The following is a 25,312-nucleotide window of genomic DNA, read 5'->3' on the forward strand; positions in this document are numbered from 1 at the left end:
CCTTATGAAATTCAATAAGGGCAAGTGTAGGGTGCTGCACCTGGGGAGGAATAACCCCATGCACCAGTACAGGTTGGGGGCTAACCTGCTGGAGGGCAGTTCGATGGAAAGAGACCTGGGAGTCCCGGTGGACAACAGGATGACCATGAGCCAGCAATGTGCCCTCATGGCCAAGAAGGCCAATGGCATCCTGGGCTGCATCAAGAAGAGTGTGGCCAGCAGGTGGAGGGAGGTCATCCTCCCCCTCTACTCTGCCTTGGTGAGGCCGCACCTGGAGTACTGTGTCCAGTTCTGGGCTCCCTGGTTCAAGAAGGACAGGGAACTGCTGGAGAGGGTGCAGCAAAGGGCTACCAAGATGATTAGGGGACTGGAGCACCTCTCTTATGAAGAAAGGCTGAGGGATTTGGGTTTCTTCAGTCTGGAAAAAAGACGGCTGAGGGGGGACCTTATCAACACTTATAAATACTTAAAGGGTGGGTGTCAGGAGGATGGGGCCAGGCTCTTTTCAGTGGTGCCCGGGGACAGGATAAGAGGTAATGGGCACAAACTGGAACATAGGAAGTTCCACCTAAACATGAGGAGGAACTTCTTTCCTTTGAGGGTGGCAGAGCGCTGGAACAGGCTGCCCAGAGAGGTGGTGGAGTCTCCGTCTCTGGAGACATTCAAAACCCGCCTGGATGCGTTCCTGTGCAGCCTGCTCTGGGTGACCCTGCTCTGGCAGGGGGGTTGGACTAGATGATCTCCAGAGGTCCCTTCCAACCCTATGACTATATGATTCTATGATTCTAAATCCATTTTGGGCTGCTTCTATTTAATCTGTTGGGAAGTCAGCAGATGAAACTTTGTTACTTTGGGCACTCTCTCTAAGGAAAGACATAAGAAAAAACATTCATCCTTGCTAATGATCTTAGTCTTCACATAACCCATCTCTGAAGCCCACTGTTAAAACATGTGCTGCTCTTTAGGTTTGTTTTATAAATCCTTGTTCTGTCCAGTTACAGAACATATCTTAAACACTTTTAATGAAGATTTATGTAGGCATCTATTTATACATCCAGAATTGTTCTGTGTTAGGGGGTTGTTTCCGTTGTGTGTGTTCGTGTCTTGTTTCAGAGGTTGTTTTTTTTTTTTTGTAGCTCTCTTGACTGGGTGTCAAGAGGTTTTCTGTGCAGTTGTTGACTAGCACTTGGGCGTTTCAGTAGAAGAAAACTGTTGGCAACACCATGGATTCCTGGTACCCACAAGTTAGGAAGGATTTGAATTAGGGTTATCAGTGCCATGCTTTCTAATGTGGGGTGGGGGCGGGTGGTCTTAATTACTCAGTAACCTTTTTATTCTGTACAGTACCTCTGACTTGGTCAAGGCTGTGTAGGGAAGCTCCATGAAACACACCTTCTAACCCTTGTACTCTTTTTTTCTTTTTCTTTTTTTTTTTCCCCCCCCCTCTCGCCTATACTCTCATTATTCAGTCTAAATACTTCAGAAGCTAGAATTTAACAACATGCCTGTTTTGGTAATGTTGCTATTTTAATTTTACACAAAGTGTATTGAGGTATAAGGAAATTGAGACCAAAACTGATAGAATAGTGTTCATTTTGCATGCTTGTCTCAAACACTAAAGTGCACATAGAAGTGGTAGTGGTAGGTGTCCAGACTTTAGTCCCTGAGTAGCTGACTTAATGCCTATGTGTTAGACCATACCCTCCATATATTCTGATAAGAGGGAAGTAGATTCCCTTTGGGGGTGATCCAGAAGATGAGAGCCCTGTCTGCCTCTTTGCTCATGGCAATACCAGGAATAATCCTTCCATCTTTACCATCTAAAACTGTTGTTGCAAACTGATGGTATAAATATTCAGTCCAAAGGTTGCCTTGATTTGTTATTTTTATAGAAATTTTATGAAACTTCTTAATTTCACAGATAACTTTGTTTCCAGTATATTTGGCTTACAAGTGTTTGCCAAACAGCACTGGTCCCAAGCAGTGCTTAGGGTCTCTCCCTGCCCCTCTGCCCCACAAGACTAGCTATTACGTTTTTATGAGTCTTGTACTATAAGTGAGCTGGTTCTTGACAGCAAAGACTAGATGTTGGTTTTCCTTTCTTTCTCTTTTCCTTTCTTTCTCTTTTCCTTTCTTTCTCTTTTCCTTTCTTTCTCTTTTCCTTTCTTTCTCTTTTCCTTTCTTTCTCTTTTCCTTTCTTTCTCTTTTCCTTTCTTTCTCTTTTCCTTTCTTTCTCTTTTCCTTTCTTTCTCTTTTCCTTTCTTTCTCTTTTCCTTTCTTTCTCTTTTCCTTTCTTTCTCTTTTCCTTTCTTTCTCTTTTCCTTTCTTTCTCTTTTCCTTTCTTTCTCTTTTCCTTTCTTTCTCTTTTCCTTTCTTTCTCTTTTCCTTTCTTTCTCTTTTCCTTTCTTTCTCTTTTCCTTTCTTTCTCTTTTCCTTTCTTTCTCTTTTCCTTTCTTTCTCTTTTCCTTTCTTTCTCTTTTCCTTTCTTTCTCTTTTCCTTTCTTTCTCTTTTCCTTTCTTTCTCTTTTCCTTTCTTTCTCTTTTCCTTTCTTTCTCTTTTCCTTTCTTTCTCTTTTCCTTTCTTTCTCTTTTCCTTTCTTTCTCTTTTCCTTTCTTTCTCTTTTCCTTGCGCTTATTTTCTTCATTGGTTTGCTGTTGCCCAAGTCCTGGATTCCTGCTTCCATGTTGTGCTCCTGTCTTTATTGCTGCATTCTCAGTCAAGGGATGGGAGCAGAAGATGCTGTGTTCTCTGTGGTGGGTAAGCAGAGACCTGCCATATGGGGGAGCTCCTATAGGTACACATCATCTGGTGTCTATAGCAAATGGGGCAAGCATCCTAGAGACATCACGCAATGAAGTGGGGATGAGTTAGCAAAAGTATAGTTTGGGAATAAGACTGTAGTGTATGATGTTGTGCATGTGTCAATAAGCTTAAGTTGTTCAGATGACCTTAACTCTGGCTGTACCTAGCCTGTCAGTACTTGACAGGGCAACTTCAGCATCCTTCTCTTAACCACGTTTTGTTTTGGAGAATGTTTTCTCAACTTAAAAAAAGAAGAAAATTAATACCTGTTGTGTGGAACCATATTGGCCAGGGTCATTGGCGCAGGGTTTTTGAAAGTTCTTAAGATCACACTGAATTTTTATTATTTGACTGCAGAATAACTGGTGATCATCGTAAAGTGATGTCTTTAATGGTACAATCAGCAGAGGTTGATGATTTCCATTTTGCTAGTTGGTTTCAGAGCCAGTCCCTGACAGCTGAGGCTCTTTCTGTGCTTTGCGCTGTATATGCATCCATAGCAACTACTATACTTTTTTACCCCGATACCCTCCCTCCGTATGTATTTCCCCTCCTGGTTCCTTTTTTGTTTTCATTTCTCTTCCTTTCTGGATTCTGCATTCTACTTCACATGTCTCACCTCACCCTTCTATGTTGTGTGAGGTGCTTCTTTCCTCATCTGCTTGCATCATTATAGCAGAAGTACTGAGAACAGAATAACTTCATTTTTTGTCTAAGGGGTACGTCAGCATACAATGACAAGGGGAAAGATCTTTTGAAAGGCACGGCATTGCCAGCTTGTGCAGCCCGGAGTACGCTATGTTCAGTGCGTACCCCAATCCTCCAGATGTCTTGGCTGCCAAGCACTAACAGATTACTGTTTAGATACACAGAACTGTTTGTGGTTGTGTGGGTTTTTTTGGTATTTTTGTTTGTTTGTTTTGGGATTTTTTAGGTTTGTAATTTGACTGTGTTTTCTTTGTTTCTGTAGCGCACCTCCCTATCATCAGAGCAGTTTCCATTTCAAACTTCAAATCCTTGCTCCTAGGTATGGAGACTGATGAGGTCTCTAGCAAATACAATTTTTAACAGTGACCAGCAACTGCCATAGAATGTATTTTTTTTTTTCCGTAATCTCATTCTCAGAAAGGGGTGAACTGCTTTAACTGAATCTCACTCCCAAAAATCTTTACCTTGAGGCTTTCTTTCCAGAACTCACTTGTGCCAAAGTGATAAAACTGAGTAATAGGTAGTTGAGCAGTCAGCAACCAAAGTAAAGACAGCCGGTCTTCTCACAGACAAACTCTACTGGCTAGCAGAGCTACGCAAGCTATGCAAAGTTAAGCAGTGGTATGTAATCCCTGTTAATAGGACCTTTCTAATCCACTGGCCAGACATCCTGAGGGTCTCAAACTGGGGGATGGAAACCTGCACATTCCTCTGAAGTGTGCCAGTTCTTTTAAAATTATTACAGGGTCTTTATTCAGGTCACCTTTTTCCAGTTCCCTGAGACTGCTGCCATCTTCACTTACTTCAGAGGCTGTTTTTCTTTCCCCAGATGTTTTTCTTTCTTTGTTTTTCTTTCCAGGAACGCTTTCTTCAGCTTTTTTTATCTCCTTATGTTCTGCATAGAAAGTGCTAAATTATGTAATGTCAGCTTTTCTTAATATTATTTGGGGGAAGAGAGAAAGCCTGTGTTGCAGGTTACTGGAGCTAACTGTGGCTTATTATAGGCTGCTTTGCCAAATGGAGACCTAACAGAGATAAACCAACCCAAATGTGGGGTCAATTGATCCCATTGCTTTACAAAAACAATGTTTATAATTTAGGTTACTAGCACTGCCTGCAGTAAAAGTCTAAAATATGTTGCTAAAGTAGAGAAGAAACTCTTCTTATTTTTATGTTTAAATAACTAGCATCTCTGTACCCATTGATGCAACCCGTAGCTTTTGTCTCTGAGTAAGAGGTGAGGGTAAGAAAGGCAGATGCTTTAGAAAAAAGAAGGGATCGTGTCACTTAGAAATATCAATGTCTACTAGTGAAACATGAGGAGAAACAGAAAACAACAATAAAGCATATTGCAAGGACAGAAACTTCTGAGGATCAGGAAATTTAATAAGGCCAGGTAAAATGTGGTTTTGAATTTAAAGATTGTGCCAGTTATTTAGGATGCAGGTACAGTAGCGAAGAGTAAATAATCCCTTGCTGAAAAATACTTCTCACCTGAAGCAAAAGTCAAAGGAAGAAAGAGTTAATTAGCAGATGGTTTAAGATCCAGTGAACATTGACTTTGTCTTACTAATGTAATACATGAGTTCTGTGTTATGCACAAAACTGATGTTTACATTCCAGTTTTTACTGAAGGTAGTGGTGAAAGCTAGTTAGCTATCAGATTCCCTTCCAGTCTTCCCCACAAAATCTTGCTTCCCAAGAGCTCTGAGGCATTTCTCTGTGTCATGCGTGAGAGGGGAGCCGTATCCTTTACCTGTACTCTTAATGATTTTCTGGAAAACATTGCCTGTTTTATGGCTGTAGGAAAGATCTTTGTGGGAGATGGGGAGGAGCAGCAGCCGTCTTGGTTAGGAGGGTATCAACACTATCAACACAAACCTTGGACTGTGTCTGTGTGTGGTGGGATTACATGGAGATGTGCCTTGGCACCGGAGCCCAGGGTGGTGAAGACAGCTCACTAGGATGCTGTCTCAAGTTTCAGTATCTTCAAGGCAGCCACCTAGAGTTGTGCACATATATGCACATACTCACTTCACACATGCACTCTCTTTCTCTTCCTCCTTTCCTAAGCACTCAACCGTTCTGGAGCCTTCCTTAGTGACTGTGCTTGGGTCTTTTTTTGGCTAAGACCTTAAGATGTTTATGGACTTCAGGTCATTCAGTATTCAGTGGATGACAGCACTGGAGTCACCCTTGGTGACAAGACCTATGCACTCAAAGAAGAAAGAAGGCACTTGACAACCAATGAAATCCTTGGGAGTTTGGCCTCTCCTGTCCTTCAGCCTCATATTTTGGGATTGTAGAATTGACAAGAAGCTGAGGAGGAGCACGTTTATGCCATATCTCCTCTAGGGCAGGCAGAGGCAATCAGGATACATGTAGTCTCTATCCTGTTAAGCCCCTAAACAAGGGTGGTCCAGGTGTACAGGCTGACAGTGGGGTATGGGTGGGGAACATGTCTTGGAAACTTCCCAATTACTGCTGTAGATACCTTCACTCTTATTACTAGAAGTAATCTTTGGAGCTCTGGATTTTTCAGTAAATACGTATTCAGTGTTGAAGCAGTATGTGTTACCTTGTCAGGGTAAGCTTTCTTGACTTTTAAGTGAAAATGAGGGGAGTGTACGGTTTTCATGAAACTGTCCTTCATGAAAGAAGTCTTCATGAAAAATCTCTCCTTGACGTGCAGCAGAACGTAATTCTCTTTAATTTTCTTGTTTGACTTCTCTAAATGAGAATAAATTGGAAATCAGACAGGCATTTCTTGCCCTAGCAAGTGCTCTGAAATGACCACCTGGTTTGAATGGTTTTGGGATGATTTATTTAACTTTTCAGTTTTGGAGGAATTTACTAACCTTGATCTTGTTTATTCTCATGGGCCTTAAAAGTACAGAGGTTTATTGTCAGTGAACTAACACTTTGAGTGAAGTCATAGCAAGCTTTTGTTAATCTTAAAAATTGTAAAACTAACTTTTATGTATTTGGAAGTATTACTATGCTGTTGTGTTTGTTTTTAAGTGTTTAACTTGCTGTGTTTTTTGTGTTGAGGTGAATTACAGTAGTAGAGCAAGAATATCTTCAGTTATTCTGTTAGACATTTGATGCAGTTACAGAGCTAACATGGCATATTGTAAAGAATTATCTTTACTCCTGGTCATCAGACTCCACCTAGGAACCAGTGAACCTGTACTGTGTTTTCCAAATTTTGCTAGCTAGGATTATGCTGAGTTGTAATTTTGCTTCTTGTGACATATGTATTGTTTCTTCTATCCAACTTACTTTGTTTAATTCTTGTTAATAACCCTATCAAAAAAGTTAGAGGGAGAAATTCAGTTTCTGTAACTTAGTATGGCAATGTGGGATTAAAAATAAGCATATGGTTTGTCGTTTAATTTCACGATGAGCATTTAAGAAACCTTGGAAAAGCCAAAGTCTATGAGGAGCAGATCTTCTGTATGGCGGGGTAAATTTAATGGGTCAGGAGATTATTTTTCCTTACCTTCTTGGAATGAAGTGGATAAGGAGAGGCAGAGTAGATAAGTCAGCACTGAATTGTGTGTTGCTTGCAGCTAAGATTGCCTCTGATACCTGATCTGCTTAGGTCAGGCTATATCCAAGGAACTTTGCTCAACAAAGCTTTTTTTAATTAGCAGTAAGCAGAGGGATGGAAAGCAGAGCAGTCTCAGAACAGCTGGATCTTTTTCAAAAGAGTGCATGGCAGAGTGTGAAATGCTCCCTTTTGGTGAATAAGACAACATCAAACAGTGCAACCTTCATTATTTGTTTGGAGGATGCAAGGAGGCTAAAGTATCCTGTCCAGAAAAGAGTTACTGGGGTCTAGCATCTTCCTATCTAGATCTTGCTTTAGAGTTGCTATAAAGACATAAGAATTTAATGACCTTATATAGAGAGAGACACAGCCTTTTGGAACTGAAATCCTTCCTGTATGAATAAACCTATTCTCAACCTTTATTTGAATTACTTTGCCACAAAGACTATTTGCACCATTAACATGTACCGAGATTCTTAAAGAACTGATCCTGTCATAACAGCAGTCTCTTACTCCTGTGTTTTTTTACATTAAAGACAAATTTCACTGAACTATAGTGTGGTTGAGCACCCTAGGAAAAGAGCAGAGTGCTAATATGCCTTACGTTTTACACTAATTGTTCCCAATTTGGGATTTACTAACGGTCAATAATCTTAAATTTGTGCCTCTCCCATAGTTCTTCTGCTATCTTTCAGTTAATTAGTAGTCACTGTCTAAAAGTTGCTTTGTGAACTTGCCAAAAGTTTATTGCAGTTCAGTCTCACGTGTATTTTTTTCTCATGCTGCAGCACAAGTGGAGGTGTTGTCTGCTGCACTCAGAGCATCCAGTTTGGATCCTCAAGAAGAGACAATGGCCAGTATCGGCAAGGGAACAGACTCACAGACTGAATTAACCAATGACCAACAAAATTTTAAACCTATACTGGGTGATATTGTGCCTTTAATTGGTGACACTGTTGAGGTAAGAAGCAAATTTTGTACTCTATTTCTTTTTTCCCCATTAGGATTTCCAGGGCTCCAGTAATAGAGCTTGTATTTTTACATTAATGCAGTAATTGCAGACAAATGCTTCCTACTTTGGGCTAGTGTGGCATTTGGTTTTGTTGGCTGGTATTGAAGCGCTAGCTACTAAACTAAAATGAGTTGTGTTTGGTGCCTTTGTTTTTGTCAGTTCTGTGCTTGTCCATGTAAATTATTGAAATTGTTTCTGTTAAAAATCTCTGTTGTGACTTATGACATTTTAAGATGTTTTAATGCTACTGCAGTTTATGACTGAGAAATTGCCTTCCTTAAAACAGAGCCCCCACTGATAATAAGGGAATCTCCTTCTCCAGTCCCGCCCCTGCTGCCTCTCTCCCTCCCCCTCCCCAGTCTGGAGAAAGAGGTACTTAGTTCCCTGTGCTCCCTGTCAAAGTGTTTTATATTAGTTTACTGACCTGCATAAGAGAAGTTCAGAACCTGCAATCTAGGATGTTGTGTGGACTGCTGAAAGAGAAAGTGGATTCTAGCAATCAGTAACACTTCAAATTTTTTTGCACTTACCTTTTCTGCACCCCACCACTGCTCCCTTCCCAACTGTTGCATTTGATACTGTTCTCTGTTCTGTACTGTATATTAGGCCAAACCCACTATGTTCACTGCATATAGTGACATAAGCTCTGGTGGTATTAAAAGCTATAGCTATGTAGATAGCAACGGTTCCAAAATAAGCTCCATGAAACCATAGCGAGTGATTTGTTGAATCACGTTGCCTAAATGGTATTTTCATATGAAATTTTGATAAATGTCTCTAAAAAGTCTAGGAGTTAACATCAGTCCAGTGCAAATATTTTCAACCTTCCTTAATTAGAACAATGTTTCTAGATGACATTTAATTAACTTTTCACCTAAGCTGTTGGACTACCATGTAGCTCAAAAACATTTAGCGAGTGGAGGAATGTGACATTTACTTCGATACTTCTGTTTATATGCAATCATAATTTAACACTACAAATGTGGTTGTTCTGTTTGTTTGTTTCAAAAAAACAACCTGCCCCCAATTCCTGATGTCAGACTCCATATATTTCTTTATCGTAGGATCTGTTGTAGTCACTTTTTTCTAATCCTAACATGTAAAATGATAGTGTAGATGTATCCTCTGTCCTTCTAATTTTTGGGGTTAATGAAGGTGGGGTTTGTTCAGAGGGACTTGTCCTGCATTTTATTTCTTTACTTTATCAGAGTATGATGCTGACAGAAAGTTTAAGAACCTGTTACATTGCTGGTATATGTTGGTTTTGCATGTTTCAGTTTTACTGTTTAAAAGGATGCTCTTAATCTGTCAGTTCCTTGTTTGTTACTGGCACTGAATCAAGTCCTCATTTTACAAGTGAAAGGATATTATAGAAGTGACCTAGAATTTGGGAATCAAGCTGTGATCTGTTGAGCAAGTGGACTGTTGCCCCTAGCAGTGACGAGAGCTCTGATTTTCACAGGTGTTTAGTTTTTCTTGTTGTCGTTTTGGTTTTGGGTTGTTGTTTTTTTTTTTTTTTTAAGTCTCAGCATAGCAACGTGTCAGCCGGGTTCTGGACACTTTAGAAAAATCAAGCTACAGCATTTTGTATTTGAAAGCAGCCTTCACAGTTCTGCACATGTATCACAAAGCAAAATCACGCTTTGCTTGTCCTTCTGCAGATGTATTGGCTCCCGAAGGAGTTAATGCTACATATTAAAGAGAGATTCTTTATTCACATGAAAAGAGATGTTGTAATGGAGTGAATAGATAAGATTTTGCAACACAGATGATGCTTGTTTGTTGAAGAGGAGGGTGGCTGTTTTATTTTTCCTCCAGAGCCAACATTTTTATTTTCTTTAGGTTGTGTACTCTCTATAGGTTTGATAAACAATTGTAAGCCCCAAGAAATCCCCTAAATCGTATTCCCAGTGGATAGGTGTGGAAGTCCTCTTTTTTTATTTATTTTTTTTTTTTTTTTATTATTTTGGTTGGAGGTAGAGGGAGAAGGGAAGGAAAAGAAAGAGAAAGGAAACTGGACTAAAATCAGCCTGTCCCTTTCTGGCACAAGTACCTCTCTTTAAGAAGAGGGTGTATGTCAGAAGGAGACCTGAACCCTGAGACTGGCTTCTTCTTGTGTTTGGGCCAGCAGCCCTGTTAGGAAAGACCAACACCACTTGTCCTGGTGCTTTGGGCTTTGTGTGCAAGCCATGGCACAGAGCAAGGGTCTGTGGAGCACAACCATGGAGCTCTTGTTACACTGCAGCTAAAGGAAACCTCATGTAAGAGATTTGTAAGGTTATAACAAAGATTTTGCATCTCAGAGGTGGTGGTTCACAAATTTGGTACACAAGAAGCTTTCAGGGTAAACCCTGCTGAGTTTTTATGTTCTGGCTCTCTGCAGTGCTCAGTTTAGTATGTGCATGTTATCTGGAAAAAGTACAGATGGGACTTCATCTCTGCAGGAATAGAGATACTGCATTGACTTAAATACCGACTGATGCTGTGGTTCTTCTGTACTGAAGCTCTTCCTTTCTGGAATGTATATTTGACTTTAAAAGTGTCTGGGTAAAAATGTTCCCATCTGTGATGCCCTTCGGTATATTTAGTTGTTCAACTTAGTTCAATCAGTAAAGTATTATTTTTTTTTTGTTTTTAATTAAACTTATCCTTTTAGAGCTGGGGTAGCAGAGATTGTGAGATGAGTTTTTTCCATTTTTATTGTAGCAGAATGGATGACTAGCCCCCAGTTCCATGCACCTGGGCAACTCATGGAAAGCACTATGGCTAGGTAGTGCAGGCTGCCTCCTAATTTCTTGATTTGACAGAGGTCAAAGCCGGTGACTTTCTGGCAATGCTGAAAATTGTCTCTTTTTCTGAAAAAAATAAGGCTAAAAGGGAGTGAAGAGTTGACTGGCAAACTAAAATCCTGCAGAGATAGTTTTCAGAGCCTCTGGAGGTTTTATAGTTGGAGTTGTATGCTGCTAGACACATTTAGTTACAGAGTCACTTGCAGATCTGTTCTTTCATTGCCTCTTTGACACCTCTTTGCTGCTGCTTGATATGTCTGACAGGTGACTTAGGCTGCTGTGCCAGCGATATGCAATTGCCTCACAGTTCTGCCTGTTCTTTATCACCTGTAATTACACCTCAGCAACTAAAATTACAACCTAATGCTTAGATGAAAGCAGATCATGGAACGGGAAAAAGCAACTGTCTGAAGTCAAACCAAGGAAGACAGATGGTATCCTGGAGGCTTCTTTGAAGAAGTTTGTAGGTTGCTGAAAATTCTCGTTGTCAAACTGATCTGAACAGCTGGTAGAGTAGGCATATTCTCAGTGCTTCTGTTGACCCTGAGAGCTCACCCTGCAGCATCTGTGAATAGATACCTTGACTCATATCTAGCAAAAATGCCTTTGTCCTGTTTTACCAGGTAGCAGCCTGATCTACTTTCCAAATATTCATCACATCTTGAAATTCACGGTTGATTATGTAAAGTCTGTTGTATTTGGGGATCTCCACTGATACAGAAAGCGACAGAGCATCCCCTCAGCAGTACAGTTTATCATAGAGTATCAAACCTCTGCTACTCGATAGCATTCTGAAACAGAGTCTCAGTCCTTATCTTCAAGGCCCAGCTGTGTAGCCAGGATGCTTGAATGATTGCTAAAAACAGTTTTAATAGAACTGCTGAGAGGGGTGATGACTAGTGTCAGAGCTATGGTCCACTAGGACTTTGTATTATAAGGTGAAGCTCATCTGTGGAGAAGATTACAGAATAATCACCTCTAGGAAAGGAGCAACAGCGTAAGTCTCATCAGTTTCTACTCTTAAGTGTGAGGGTAGCTTTGTTTTGACCTTTTTCTAGCACAAATCCAAAGCAACAAATCCAATAAAATCCACTACAGATGTTTTCTCATTTTCCTTTCAGGGGAGAAGCAATGTGACCCATATGTTAGTTACATTTTCCTTAATGCAGTCTCAAAGGTACTACTCCCCTGTGATTTTCATTCCATAAGAACCAAAATGGAGCAGGATAAGAGGAGTCTGTGTTTGAAATTGAAAGCAGAAAGATTTATCTTACAGGCCTTTTGATTTCAGGCTGTAACAAAATTGTATTTGATATTAAAACATGTATTCCTTTAATCTAAGAAAAAGACCTTGAGGTGAGGACAGCACTTCTTGATGTTGACATTTGTTTTTTGTTTAATCCTTGAGTATATTTTGTGTGACTTTTTTTTTTTAATTTTCCATAGAATATGGATTCTACACTTCACTATATTCATAATGATTCAGATTTGAGCACCAACAGTAGTTTCAGCCCTGAAGAAGAAAGAAAATCCAAAGTACAGGTAAATGACAGTGGTCTCTGTTTTTCCTACATGTATCAGATAAGTGGATTTTTTTTTTTTATTTATGTAAGTATTTCTTGTATGCGTTTCAGTCATTTCTGATGTGATGTAGTTTCTGTAAAATATGACAAACCTTTAAGAATAATTTAAAATTACTTATTTTGTGTTTCCAGGGATAATGGCTTAATTCAGTAGTTGCTTCTGATTTAAGTACGTGTAAAAGATGACAGTATTTTTTGATATAAGAACAGTTGTCATAAACTTCCAGGGTTTGGTTTCATTTGGTTTCATTTTCTATGGAAACTATCCTGTCACGGAAATTAGGTTATTGAGGAAACAAGATTTTTTTGTTAAATGTTTTGAGTGGAACCACCCCTACCCCATGACAGCTTTTTGCAGAAAAACTGTGAAAGTAGTTCATTAAGCTTGAACTGTCTCTTTTGGGTTTTTTTTTCCCAAAAAGGAATAGAATGGTTTTGTTACATAGTTCAGGATTAAGTGTGCCACCCTGCACCAGTGTGATTCCCTGAGTGAGGACCTCAGTCCCTCTTGTTGCTTTTGTGTGTGCCGAGCTATTCGGCTGCAGTGTTACGGAAATGCTCTTTCGCACCCCCTTGGGTAGAGTCAGTGCCTGAGATAAACTGACAACAGCCGAAGCAAAGCTACTGTTGAAGTCAACACAAAGAGGTTTTCACAAAATTTTAGTTCAGATGCTTTAGTTTCTCAGTGGAGAGAAGGATTGGTCTTCACCAGAGATCTCTGCCTCTGAAGAAGTCTCTTCCTCCCTGCTGACTCTTTAGGGAGTTCAGAAGCAATACTGAACACACTATACTCTGCCCACCCCACCCCCCTGCCCCAAGGCATTTTAATTTAGCTTTCTGCTCGCCAAGATTTTGAGAGGAAGAGGAAAATATTTTTAAGCAAGTCTTGTCATCTGCTGTTCTGCCTATTTTTTATGTATGAGTTAAAATGGCCAATTTGCACGGCCTGTGAGCCTGAAAGTTTGTAGAAAGGTAGAATGTAGTCTTTTAATTTCCTGGTCTGCCTAAGTAGACAGTGATCTACCCACTCATCTGTTACATTGGTCTGTATATTTTCAAATAGCCCCCGGTGATGTCATCGTTTCTTTGGAACTTCTTGGTGGAACTTATGAAATGCAAAATCTTTGCATTCTTATTAAGAGATTGTAATTAAATAATACTCTATAGTTGTGGCAAAAAGCATGTTCTGATAGTGTGCCCTGGAATTTTAGTAAGCCTTATGAGGGTTTATTGAAAATAGTGTAAACACTCTATCCTTTTCTTGCTGTAGGATGTTGTACCTCAAGCCTTGCTGGATCAGTATTTGTCAATGACTGATCCATCTCGCGCACAAACAGTTGATACCGAGATTGCCAAGCACTGTGCCTACAGCCTGCCAGGTGTGGCACTTACATTAGGCAGACAGAATTGGCACTGTTTGAAAGATACCTATGAGACACTGGCATCTGACATGCAGGTAAGCTCAAGCTCTGGCAGTGAATAATCTGGAATTTTATGAGGTGACAGTGAATAATCTGAGCTTCTATAATGATTTATCTTGTTTACTGGGTGTTGGGTTGCTCTGCTTTTCATGTGGAGCTTTCTGTTGCTGGTATTAGTTATTCATAAGATGAATGAAAGTGTATCTGTTGTCTTGGGAAACGGGATGTGTGTGGTGCTCAGGTAGTAAGGAAATGGGGCACTTTGTGTGGGAGGTAGATCTCCTGTGGGAATGCGAGGAGAGGTCACCAATTTCCTCTGCTCAATTGAGATCTTCTGGCAGTGCTTGGGAGTCTCATAGGTATGAAAATTTGGGCTGCGCTGCTGTGCATGAGCAGATACGTGCCCCTGCAGGCATGTCTGAAGCGGAGTGAGTCACCCTCTTGCCAGGCCTTTCGGTGGCCTTTTTGGTTCTGCATCCAGTTAGTCATAAGGGAATAACATCACTATCATCGTGCAGCACTGCTATTTTAAAAAGAAATACTGGAAATATTTTCCTTTTTGTCAGGTGGTAAGGAGGTGGCTTTGTGCATTTTACTGTTGGTTTAGAGTTGTTTCCCAGTCCTCCCTTGTTTCCTTTTTTGGAGATGCTCTTTTTTTTTTTTTTTAAACATTCTCAGGCTACTTCACCTCTCTTGAACTTGCTGCTTGCTGTGTCAGAGCAGCAGATCTCAGTGATATGTAGTGAGTAATTTTGTACATGGCTATTGCTCATGTTTTCCAAACTCTTTTGCAGCCATTAAAAACAACCAGCTAATAAATTTAAAACATTAGTAAAACCAAATTATCCTATGTTCAAAACTGTCCAGAGTTTATCACCAGTCTAATCTGAATTAAGATTGAATTGCCAAACCAGGGCAAAAGAACGGTACTCATGCTAACTGGAAACTGCTGGGTAAAGAATAGATGCTATTTTATTTTTAAAAAGACTTACTTGAAATAATTAATCCATTAAAAAAATGCCCCCTCAAGTTAGGGCGAATAAAAGCTCTACTGGTCCTTGGACTGCTGGGCACTCAGTGTGGGTGAAAGTTTACCTATTATGGAAGCTAAAATATGCCTGCTGAAATACTGTGGGATATGTATCCTGTTCTGTTTTTATAAATAAAATGAGTGAGAGTGTAGTAGTATGGAACTAATTTACGCAAAAAAATTTAAAGCAGAGAGTAATGTGTGGAAGAATACTGATGTCAAGGAGCACTATCTTCCTTCCTGACACCTGGAAAATTAAAATATTTTCATTACTTTCATTTGCCTGGTTCCTTGATATTCAGGTGGAAGAAATAATACCTCATAATTTTTCCTCTCTTTCCTTTGCCTTTTTTTTCCCCTGTTTTCTTTTTTATTTTTAATTTCCCATTTCATTTTCAATTATTACATGAGATAGCGTTGAATGTATTTGTAACTGTAGTTCGCTGGGAACCCAGCTTGGATACTGATATTTTAACTCAAGTTAAAATAGAGCACTTCAGATAATACATCAATAAAATAAATTTATTTATTTATCTTTCCAGTGGAAGGTTCGGCGGACACTAGCGTTTTCTATACATGAACTTGCTGTCATCCTTGGAGATCAGCTTACAGCTGGAGATTTAGTTCCTGTCTTCAATGGCTTTTTAAAAGATCTAGATGAAGTCAGGATAGGTGTGCTTAAACACTTGCATGACTTTCTGAAGGTATGTCTGTGTTCAACTCTGGTCAAGTGAAATTATGTATTTTGCTTCATTTCTTTGCACGCATTTGCTTTTTAACATAACACTGGTATAACTCTTTGTGGGAATCCATACAAATCTGGATGTAACCCAGATGTCTGTTGAATACTGCAGTATATTTTGCAGGACATCTGTGTTGCTGATACTTTCTTTTCTTTGAAGAGCCTGGTTTGTGCATTTTTATTCAATATATAGGTGCCAGTGGATAGCATTAAGATTTTTTGATGGCTCTAATCTCTCTGCACAACTTCTCAAATTTCTTTAGGAGTTTTTCTCTAACTGCCTCATTTTTGGAGCTGAAAGACACAAATCATAAGACCTTTAAAATCAATACGATCTTTACTGCTTACCCTTCTTGTTTCCTAGAGTAAAAGCAGAGACTAGATTGATTTTGCTTTCCGTAGTGCCCCATGTGATTCTGTAGACTTAAGCATGATAGGGTTTAGCCCAGAAAAGCAACAGTATTGCTAAAGATTATTATTTTTTAAAAAATCAAGTGTTTCACTTGTTGTATTTTAAAGCTTTTGTTCTGTCTGATGATGGTAGCCTACATTTCTTTGTAAGCTTATATTTACTGTTACAGCTTCTTCATCTTGACAAAAGGCGAGAGTATCTTTATCAGCTCCAGGAATTCCTAGTGACTGATAACAGCCGGAACTGGCGTTTCCGTGCAGAGCTTGCTGAGTACGTATTTTTCTGGGTGCTTGTTTTTATTGTTGTGGATATTTAAAGATGTTGAAATCATAGAATGAATGTCTTAGTGACATTCTTCATTTCATTTTTTTAAGTAGCGGATAGTCTTTAGCCTCCTCCACCTGTCCCTCTTGCTTAAAAATTCCCAGTAGTTGTCTATCATTTATAAGAGCTCAAGTTGGAACTTGAATGTCTTTTCCATCACCATATGCTGAAAACATTACCCTTCCATAAAAAAGAAGCTGCCAAAAGAGAAGACCACATCTGCTTGCTGTTGAAGTCAATAGAAGTGTTCTAGCAATTTGAATTCAAGTTGCTCTGTCTGATGAGTAGGCTGAATTCATGACCGTGAAACGGAGGAGATCAAGAACTTGAGGGGAGTAAAGGAAGCAAGTAGCAGAGTAGTGACCTAGGACTTCATGTGAGCAGACTTTGGCTTTTTCATGGAACGGGTAGGTGGGCTCCTATGGGACGCAACGCTGAAGGGTCAAATTGCTCAGGAAAGCCAGCAGATTTTTAAGGACAGCATCCTCCAAGTGAAAGGATAGTCCATCTTGATACTCAGGAAGACAAGGAGATGTATCAAGAGCCTGGTTCGGCTAAGAAAGGAACTCATGACTGAGCTTGAGTGCAAACAGAGATTATACAGGAGGTGAAAGCAGGGACAGGGTGCACAGAAGGAATTCAGAAACATTGCCCAGGCATGTAGGGTTATACTGGGAAAGTCAAAGCTCGGCTAGAACTGAGACTTGCAAGGGATGTCAAGTACTGTTACCTTAGCACAAAAAGAATTAACAGGGAAAATATGGGACCATTGCTGAATGGTGTGGATGATTTAGTGATGGTGCGCACAAAGAAGGCTGAGGTGCTGACAAGATTTCCCAGGCCTCCATGCTTAAAGTAGGTTTCAGTGGTAGTTGAGGATCAACCAAGGGATTGCTTGAGAACTCAACCAATGTATATCCATCAGACCAGACGGGCTGCAACTGAGGGTGCTGACAGACCTGGCCCATGTCTTCGCGAGGCCATTAACCATCATCTTTGAAAGGCTGTGAAGATGAAGACAGGTCACCAAGAACTACAGAAAGGCAGATGATGTGCTTTTAGCCTTTTAGAAGAGGGGTACTATCAGGGAAGTTAAAATTTTGTCAGCCTTATGTCAGGCCCTGTGAATGATGGAGCAGGTCCTTTTGGAGACCATTTCTGGCACTCCTTCATGAAAACAGTCAGCATGAATTTCCAAGAGTAAATCACATCTCAGCAACTTCCCTTCTGTGAATAAATGACTGACTCTGTATGAGGAGAGGGTGGTGAATGTCATTTACCTCCATTTTAGCAAGGCTTTTAATGCCATGTCTCACAATATTCTTGTAGCTAGGTTTGGACTGGGTGGGTGGAAGCTAGATGAGTAGAAGTCATTGGATGGTTGGGTTCAGGAGGTTGTGGGTAATAGTTTGTGCTCTACCTGGAGCATAGCTGTAGGTGCTGCAGAAGTGCATTCTGGGACCTTTCGTCTTTAACACCTTTATTGATGACCTGGAGGGGGGTGACAGAGTGAACTCTCATCAGAGGTGCTGGTGACACCAGAACGGGATGAACAGTCAATGTGCTTGAAGGGAGGGCTGCCATCCAGAGGGGCCTAGACAGGCTGGAGGAAGGGGCTGACAGGAGGCTTACGAAATTTGACAACGGAGAGACACTAACTCCTCTGCACGGGAAGGAAGAGCCTCTGACAGTGAGGCAGACTGAGGACTGGCTGCCCTGGAAGCAGCTCTGCTGAAAAGACCCAGGATATCATAGAGGACAGTGAACTGGACGTGAGCCAGCAGTGTGTCCTGGCAGCATAATCCAGGGCTCTTATCAGCAGGAGCAAAGGCAGTGTATCAAGGGAATAGATTAGCCCCCGCTGGTCAGCACTCACTAGATCTCATCCGGAGTAATGCATCTATACCAATGCAGGAAAGATGCTGATAAACTGGAGCAAATTCAGCAAAGACTCATGAGGATGATCAAGACTGCAGCACATGCCCTGTGAAGAGAGACTGTGGGACCAGGGCTTTTCTAGCAGCAATGATGAAATGAGCATATTGTAATGACTAATTACAGTGTTACCTTTGGAATTAAATTTAAAGAGACCTAGTTTAATAACTGATCATAATGCCATGTTTTTGCTCTATTTAAATGCTATTTTGATTTAGTATCTACAAATTGCTCACCTGTTATTACTGATATGGAGATGTTGAATCGTCTGCTTGTAACATGTCATGCCACTTGTTTTGATATGCTTTCTACCATTCATGACGCATACTTGTGTCTGCAAACCTGCTGAAATCCTAACTCATTACAAACTGAAGACTGATAGTTTCCCTAGTTGTCCAGTATACTCTGAAGTAGAAATTTATAATTTGATAAATCGGCATACTTAAGTGACCAAGGATACTTATCAAACCAAGTCAGAGTAGTTGCTTTGTAGCTGTACATGTGTTATATGTGTGAGATGTATTTACCAGGTATTCAAATGTATGTGCACACTGTAGTGTCATTCACATCTGGTTGCTGTGCTGCACGTACATTGTAGCAGATATCGGGATCCCTGCTGTGTAAATGCAACCTTGGTTCCTTTGCCCCTCCCTTAGTTTTTCATTCTTTGAGCTCATGTAGCATTTTGCCATTATTGTGAATAAGTGGCAATTTAAAATTTGCAAGTCATAGTCAAAGACCCATAGTGAAACTCATGGCATTGAAAAATAGAAGATTTTATTTTTCAGTAACATTATTATGGCCATATTGCATATTTAGCAAGTGTTGTCATATGATATCATATTCACAGGTAAAGCTACCTTTCTTCTTATTGTAATGTACTCTGTTTGGTTCTTCTTCCATCCTGTAGGCAGCTGATCTTGCTTCTAGATCTCTACAGTGCCAGAGACATTTACGACTACTTGCGACCTATCGCTTTCAGCCTTTGTGCAGACAAAGTGTCTTCTGTCCGTTGGATTTCTTACAAGCTGGTAAAGCAGTTTAAGTAAATTTAGGAGTTCAAACTTCTGACGGTTGGTGGTCAGAAGCAATTTTTATATTATTTTTTTTTTCTTCTCATTTCTTCAAGGTTAGTGAAATGGTAAAAAAGCTGTACATGGCTTCAACATCAACCTTTGTGATAGACCTCATGAATGAACTTGTTGAAAAGTTCTGTAGATGCCGCAAATGGTCTGGTCGGCAAACTTTTGTCTTTATTTGCCAGGTAAAATGTCTTTTTGTTCATCTTTTAAGTTTTGGGAAGTGGTGCTAAGAATGAAGGGGGGATTAGCAGCTGGAACTCTTTAGCTGTCTATTGGTGCTATTCTAATGAATATTTGAGAACTTTGTTTCCAAGGGAATAGGTTTCATGGTTGCTTTCTTTAGTGTTGCTCCTTACGTGAGCTTGAATGCATCTTTAGCTTAGCATATTAACATCAGGTTTTCAAATCTGATGTTGAATATGAAACAAATGCATAGCAAAATAATCCCTGAGTTGGGAAGCTGCTTTTTCACTCAGCACAAAGTGAGATTTTTATAATATGCTGAAGCAGTCTGCCACTTTTTTGGGCTACCCTTTAGAAATCAAGTGCTGGGAGTTGCCTGTACCTCCTTAGCCAGGTAGCACAGCTTGGTCAAAAACAATGTATTCTCAGCAAAATAAGCAGAAGAGTTGCAAGTAGCTGGGGTCCCAAGGAAATGGTCAAATTTGGAGGCTGTAGCAGAGGTGTAGACTGGGAACGAACATGACTGCTGCCCAAGTGGGACAGTTCTTTGAGGCATTTGGAGAAATGTGAGCTTTGAGCTTATTTAGAGAAACAGGTTTCCGTACGATGGATGTTTATTGAGATGGGCCATTCTTGTTCTTAATACAGTACCTAGTTAAAACAAAGGCTAAATCAATCTTAAAAAGGATTGGGAAGGTATTTTACTTTTCTTCCATTTTCAAATGATACAGTGACTAAAAAAAAAAAAAACAAACCCCAAAACACCAATAAAAATAAGGAAGTTGCCAGACTTCATGCAAAATAAACTGGGCTTCTAACTGACCCTGAATTTCCTCAACCCCAACTTGCTTCATTGTATATGACTTTGTGCTAGAAAAATTGTACTGTGTTTTAAAACTTTGCGGATACTACCCACTGTATTTGTGCTATGAAGGTAATAAGATCTGTCAGCTCTGATTGTGCGTGGGGATTTTGTCCTCACAGGGCTGAAATCTAATGAAATTGTTTCTGTCTTCTTGCCAGACTATCAGTGAGGATGACTGCCTGCCCATGGACCAGTTTGCTGTGCATCTGTTACCACACTTATTACACTTGGCCTCTGACAGGGTTCCAAATGTTCGAGTCCTGCTTGCAAAAACATTGAAGCAAACTCTTTTAGAGAAAGGTTAGTGCTCAGAAAGATTTGCAATGGGCTGATGGTGTATCTTTTTGTCCCTCCACTTTCCTATAGTCAGCTGGGAAAGAAGAAACAACATCAGATGCAGGTTGCTCTTGTTTTTACAGTCTCCTTGTGTGTGGAATGTTACCTTGGCTGAGATAAAACCATGAACCTTGTGGTATCAGAGCCACTGTTGTGTCACGCTGGGGAAAAAAGAGTTGTTGCTCCTATGCCAGCCTGCTCTTTTTGTACTATTTTTCCCTGAACAAGCTAGTTTGTAGAGGCATCATCAGGGCACAGCAAGCACAAATGAACAGCTAGCAACTCTGGAGTTGTTGAGCAGTGCCTTTCATTTGGTTAAAAAAAATTCTGGTGTTCTGTGTAATGAGGATAAAGAAGAAAAATCCTTCCATACAAATCCACCATCTGTTTTCCCACTGGGAGAGAAGAGATGGCTGCTGTTTGTTTTTTATGTTTTATGGTAGCAATGGGAAGAAAGTTTCTCTGGAGTCTCTTCAGGGAAATTAGACATGCAACTTTCAAATTGCAGACTTCGCTTAGGAAAGCATCCCCAATGCACAGCAGATGCCAGAAGAGTCATCAGTGCTTAGATTCCAAAGTGCTGCAAAGGAAAATAGAGATACTATGCTATTTTGTAAACCAGCAGTGTCCGCACTTGGAGTATTTCATCCAGTTATGGACGCTTTCTTTCTCAAAACCATACACTGGCTTGAAGACTGCTTTTTCTAGTGTAGAGTGTGTGAAGAAAAATGCAAAATGTTCAAAACACTGGACAACACAAAGGGTGCCAACACAGTGAGAAGTAGGCTATTGCGAGTTGTCTCGTGCATGCTGGAGACCCTGAGTAAGCATATGTAGACAGTTAAGATGGATCAGCTGATGTGCAGTCATTTATTCTCTGTTAACTGTGCTAATGCTGTCACTGTTCTTCCTGTTATCATGTAATATTGGTGTTTTTGTTGTTGTCCTCGTTATTTTTGTGTTCTCCACCTGGATGGTACACTTCCATTCTGCATTGCCTGTATGTAACCTTATAATACAGGTAGTCCCTGCCTCAAAGATGTTGTGTGTATGATTAGGGATGGTGGGTAGATTATGAAAGGCAGATTTGAAAAACAAGTTCAGAAGTTTTTAAACCTCAGATCTAAATGGCTCTTCCTGTGACCTGTTTGTAGTTACGCTGTTTTATGCAACTTGTGTTGTGTAGTTCATGAAAACTGTCAGATGTTGGAACTTCTTCCACTCTTTCATTTCATGTTATCTTAGTTCTGTTTGATAATTATTAGGCAAGCCTGCCAGTGAAATGGAGTGGGATGGCCATGGATTTGTGGTACCTTCCCTCCATCACAAATATAAGCACACTGCTGAGTCTCTTGCAGGTTTTTTTTTTTTTTCCTCTTTGGTCATGGAGTGAGTCACGCTTACATTTATACTTAAGCACCATGGAAATCCTGGGTTCTAACAGCAGTGTTTAGAGCAACTGTGCTCTGAAACATGGAATGGTTTTTGTTTTGTGGTTTGTTTTTTGGGTTTTTTTTTAAGGCGAATTCATAGGTTTATTCAGAAGTGTTCTGTGCCTGTTCAGATATTCCAGTTTGACTATACACATGCACTGTCTCCTGAGATAGTATGCTGAGGTTTGCGTTGAAGTATCTGCCATCTTTTCCTTCTATAAAGTCTTGTGCATTTTCTCTTACAGAATATTTTCTAAATTCTGCCAACTCTCATCAAGAAGCTGTGGAGCAAACAATTATGGCGCTTCAAATGGATGATGACAATGATGTCAAATACTTTGCGAGCATACACCCTGCCAGTACCAAAATTGCAGATGATGCCATGAGCACTGCTTCATCAACTTATTAAAAAGTCTGAATGTTGCTATAATTAAAAAAAATTTAAACAAACTATCCTCAAATGCTTCTAAAATGGTTGATCCTAGGACAACCTCTTTGGAAGGAGTGATTTCTTGCCAGATTTAACAGGTGGATGTTATCTAAACCTGATACCAGGGATTTTAAGTCAAGAAAAAGTAAACATACCTGTGTCAGCTTGACTTTAGAAAAATACTGCTCAGAGGATTATTTTTGCCACCGAAGCCTTAAATCTTCTGTCTTCCTGAACAAATGAAACTTGAATTGGCAGATCATTTTCATTGTAGAAAGGACGTGATTTCCAGCGACGTGCATTGTTTCTCCTGAGGAGTTAACTTAGCAAGTATTTTCTGTAGCAACTGATAGATGAAATGGCCAGAAAGGCAAATTTATACCGGGATGTAAGACCTCCAGTATTAGCGCTAAAAGTTTTTATCATTCAAGGACTTGATTTGTGTGCAGCTGGGCACACCCTTAAGTGGGAATAGCTTTGATGTTTGTAAATGGGGAAAAGTAGAAATTGGGATTTCTCTTAAGGGCTCAGTGCTAACACTAAACTAGAATTTGATTTTAATCCTTAAATGCAGCATATTGCTGTACCCATTAGCAGAAAACTTTGCTGAGTACCTGTGTCCTAATTATTTTCATGCTGGTCATGACCTAAAGGAAATTTATTAGCACATGTACTTTAAGTCAGGTATTTTTAACTTGATCATGATCAGCTCTGAGGTGCAACTTTTTTCTTCATATACTGTACATATCTGTGAGCCTCCTTGGAGTGCTGCAGTCTTTAATCATGTTGTTTAAAGCTGTTGTGATACAAGTTGTTCTCTACTTGTCCAAATAAAATTTATTAATAAGATTGAAAACAATCTTGTGACCTTTTTAAGACATTAAAAGAATAAATTTGAAATTTAAGCGGCCTTTTTTTTCCTGGTTCTTTACTCTTTTGACAGGCGTTGCAGGGGGAAGGGGTTTGCTTAATGATTGTGAAGAATTTTGTGTTTTGAGATGGAATATACTACAGCACGGATATACTTTGGCTTGTGTAATTGAGGTTTTGCTAGATTCTCTTTCAAGCATCCGTCTTGTGCTTGGGAACCTGTCACTCCAGTGTGAATGGCATCTTTGCTGAAGTGAGCCTGAGTATCCACCTCAGTAGTCCAGATTTACAGGAAGCTGTGAGCTCAAACTGCCCTTTGTCTGCCTTCAGTTTATTGACTGCTTTCATTTCCTCTCATTTAAAATGACTCATGCGGTATCTCTTTCAATGTCTTCCAGGGGCAACTTGCTTAAATCACCTTTCCTCCAGCCTGCTAAACCTGTGTGAAGCTTATTTTCCTTGAGGAGGTAGAAGTGGCTATGGCAGCTTATCTTTGATGTCTTTCAGCGGAACATTTTCATTTATCAGTCAGGTGCCCGATACCCTGGCAGTTCAGCCTCAGGCAGGTGGCTCTGCAGGTGGCTCTGCAGTTTCTTCTCTGCTAAACAGAAAGTTGCTATTTACTCCTCAAAGGCCTGCTTTTTCTACTCCTGAGCATGGCCATGGAGGTAGTTAAGATACAGAATTATCTCTGTCTGCCTTGAAGCTTGTGAGTTTGGGGTTTTTTTTGGGGGGGTGTTGATTTTTATTATTTTTTAGGCTTGGTTTGTTTTGGTTTTGGGGTTTGTTGTTATTGTTTTAGGTTTGGGTTTTGGTTTTGGTTTTTTTTTTTTTAAGGTTTTTCCTTTGCTTGTCCCTTTTCTTCTCAAAATCGGCTTAAAATTTGAAAAAGCTACAATATGCCCAGGTCAGAAGTTCCTGCGGTATAGGTAATATTCTTATCAGGTTTTCTGTTCCTCCTATTCTCTGATAATTGTTCAGAAATCACGTGCAAATCCATAGAGGACTAGGCAGTGTGACAGCACTGTGTCTGGGTGACAGCAGATTGTCAGAAAGCAATGAGCTCTTCAGGCAGGAGGATTTCTGAGCTCTCCCTGCTGCCATACGGAGGACAACTAAAGTCCTCTCCTAGGTGATTGAAATCCAGTCAATTTCTGCATTTTGCTCAGGGTACATAATTCCCTTTGTCTGTTTTTTTTGTTTGGTTTTTTTTTTTTTTGCCTTAGTGTAATGACAACTGAATTGTTGTTAGGTCATGTGTGCGATTTCTGAGGTGAATGGGATCAGCTCTTTGTTTAGACCAGAGCATGCTTCAGCTCATCTTCTAACTGCGAATGGAGTGCCGTATTCACTGTAGAAGTATTGGGACTTAAAATAAATCCTAGTGTTTGGAGTCTAGAATGAACATGTCCCAACCTACATTTGTTACTGTACTAATGTACTATTCCACCAGTCCAGTAAAATGAAGCATTATATGTGATACCTTTAGGTATTTTCCAGTTATTTAAGGGTAAGACACCTGTAGGTTGAAAAATGATAAAGATCTTCCAGATGCTTTATTTCTCTCTGTTCTGTTTCCGCAGTGCTGGTGCAGGCCTGTGAATTTGAGGGAGAGTTTGAGGCTTTTCCTAAGAAAGACTGAGCGTTTTCAGTTGCAGAGTGCTCGAATTCCCCTGGCATGTAACAAATAAAGATCATCTTCAGGGAAGAGAAGAAATAGCTGTCTCTCTCCTTTTTTCTTCACCCAACATGTCATGGATCTGCCTGCCTCTTTTCTGCTTCATTTGGTGATTCCCAAGAA

General features: G+C 40.0%; 1 protein-coding gene across 8 annotated transcripts in view; it reads left to right on the plus strand.

Moving 5' to 3' along the window:
* The window catches only part of PPP4R1 (protein phosphatase 4 regulatory subunit 1), a 69,264-nt gene extending 45,696 nt beyond the window's left edge, over positions 1 to 23,568 (plus strand). For 6 of the 8 annotated variants that reach the window (XM_063326539.1, XM_063326541.1, XM_063326543.1 and 3 more), the window contains 9 exons: positions 7,853 to 8,025; positions 12,312 to 12,407; positions 13,719 to 13,904; positions 15,442 to 15,603; positions 16,223 to 16,323; positions 19,223 to 19,343; positions 19,442 to 19,576; positions 20,601 to 20,742; positions 22,457 to 23,568. In XM_063326539.1, the coding sequence (XP_063182609.1) occupies positions 7,853 to 8,025; positions 12,312 to 12,407; positions 13,719 to 13,904; positions 15,442 to 15,603; positions 16,223 to 16,323; positions 19,223 to 19,343; positions 19,442 to 19,576; positions 20,601 to 20,742; positions 22,457 to 22,620 (1,280 nt within the window). In that variant the 3' untranslated portion in view covers positions 22,621 to 23,568. The remainder of the gene's footprint in view (positions 1 to 7,852; positions 8,026 to 12,311; positions 12,408 to 13,718; positions 13,905 to 15,441; positions 15,604 to 16,222; positions 16,324 to 19,222; positions 19,344 to 19,441; positions 19,577 to 20,600; positions 20,743 to 22,456) is intronic. The other 2 variants (XM_063326542.1, XM_063326544.1) reach the window with 1 other exon arrangement.
* The last annotated feature ends 1,744 nt before the right edge of the window (positions 23,569 to 25,312 follow it).

This window comes from Chroicocephalus ridibundus, chromosome 2 (assembly GCF_963924245.1).
Source record: "Chroicocephalus ridibundus chromosome 2, bChrRid1.1, whole genome shotgun sequence".
Lineage (NCBI taxonomy): Eukaryota > Metazoa > Chordata > Aves > Charadriiformes > Laridae > Chroicocephalus > Chroicocephalus ridibundus.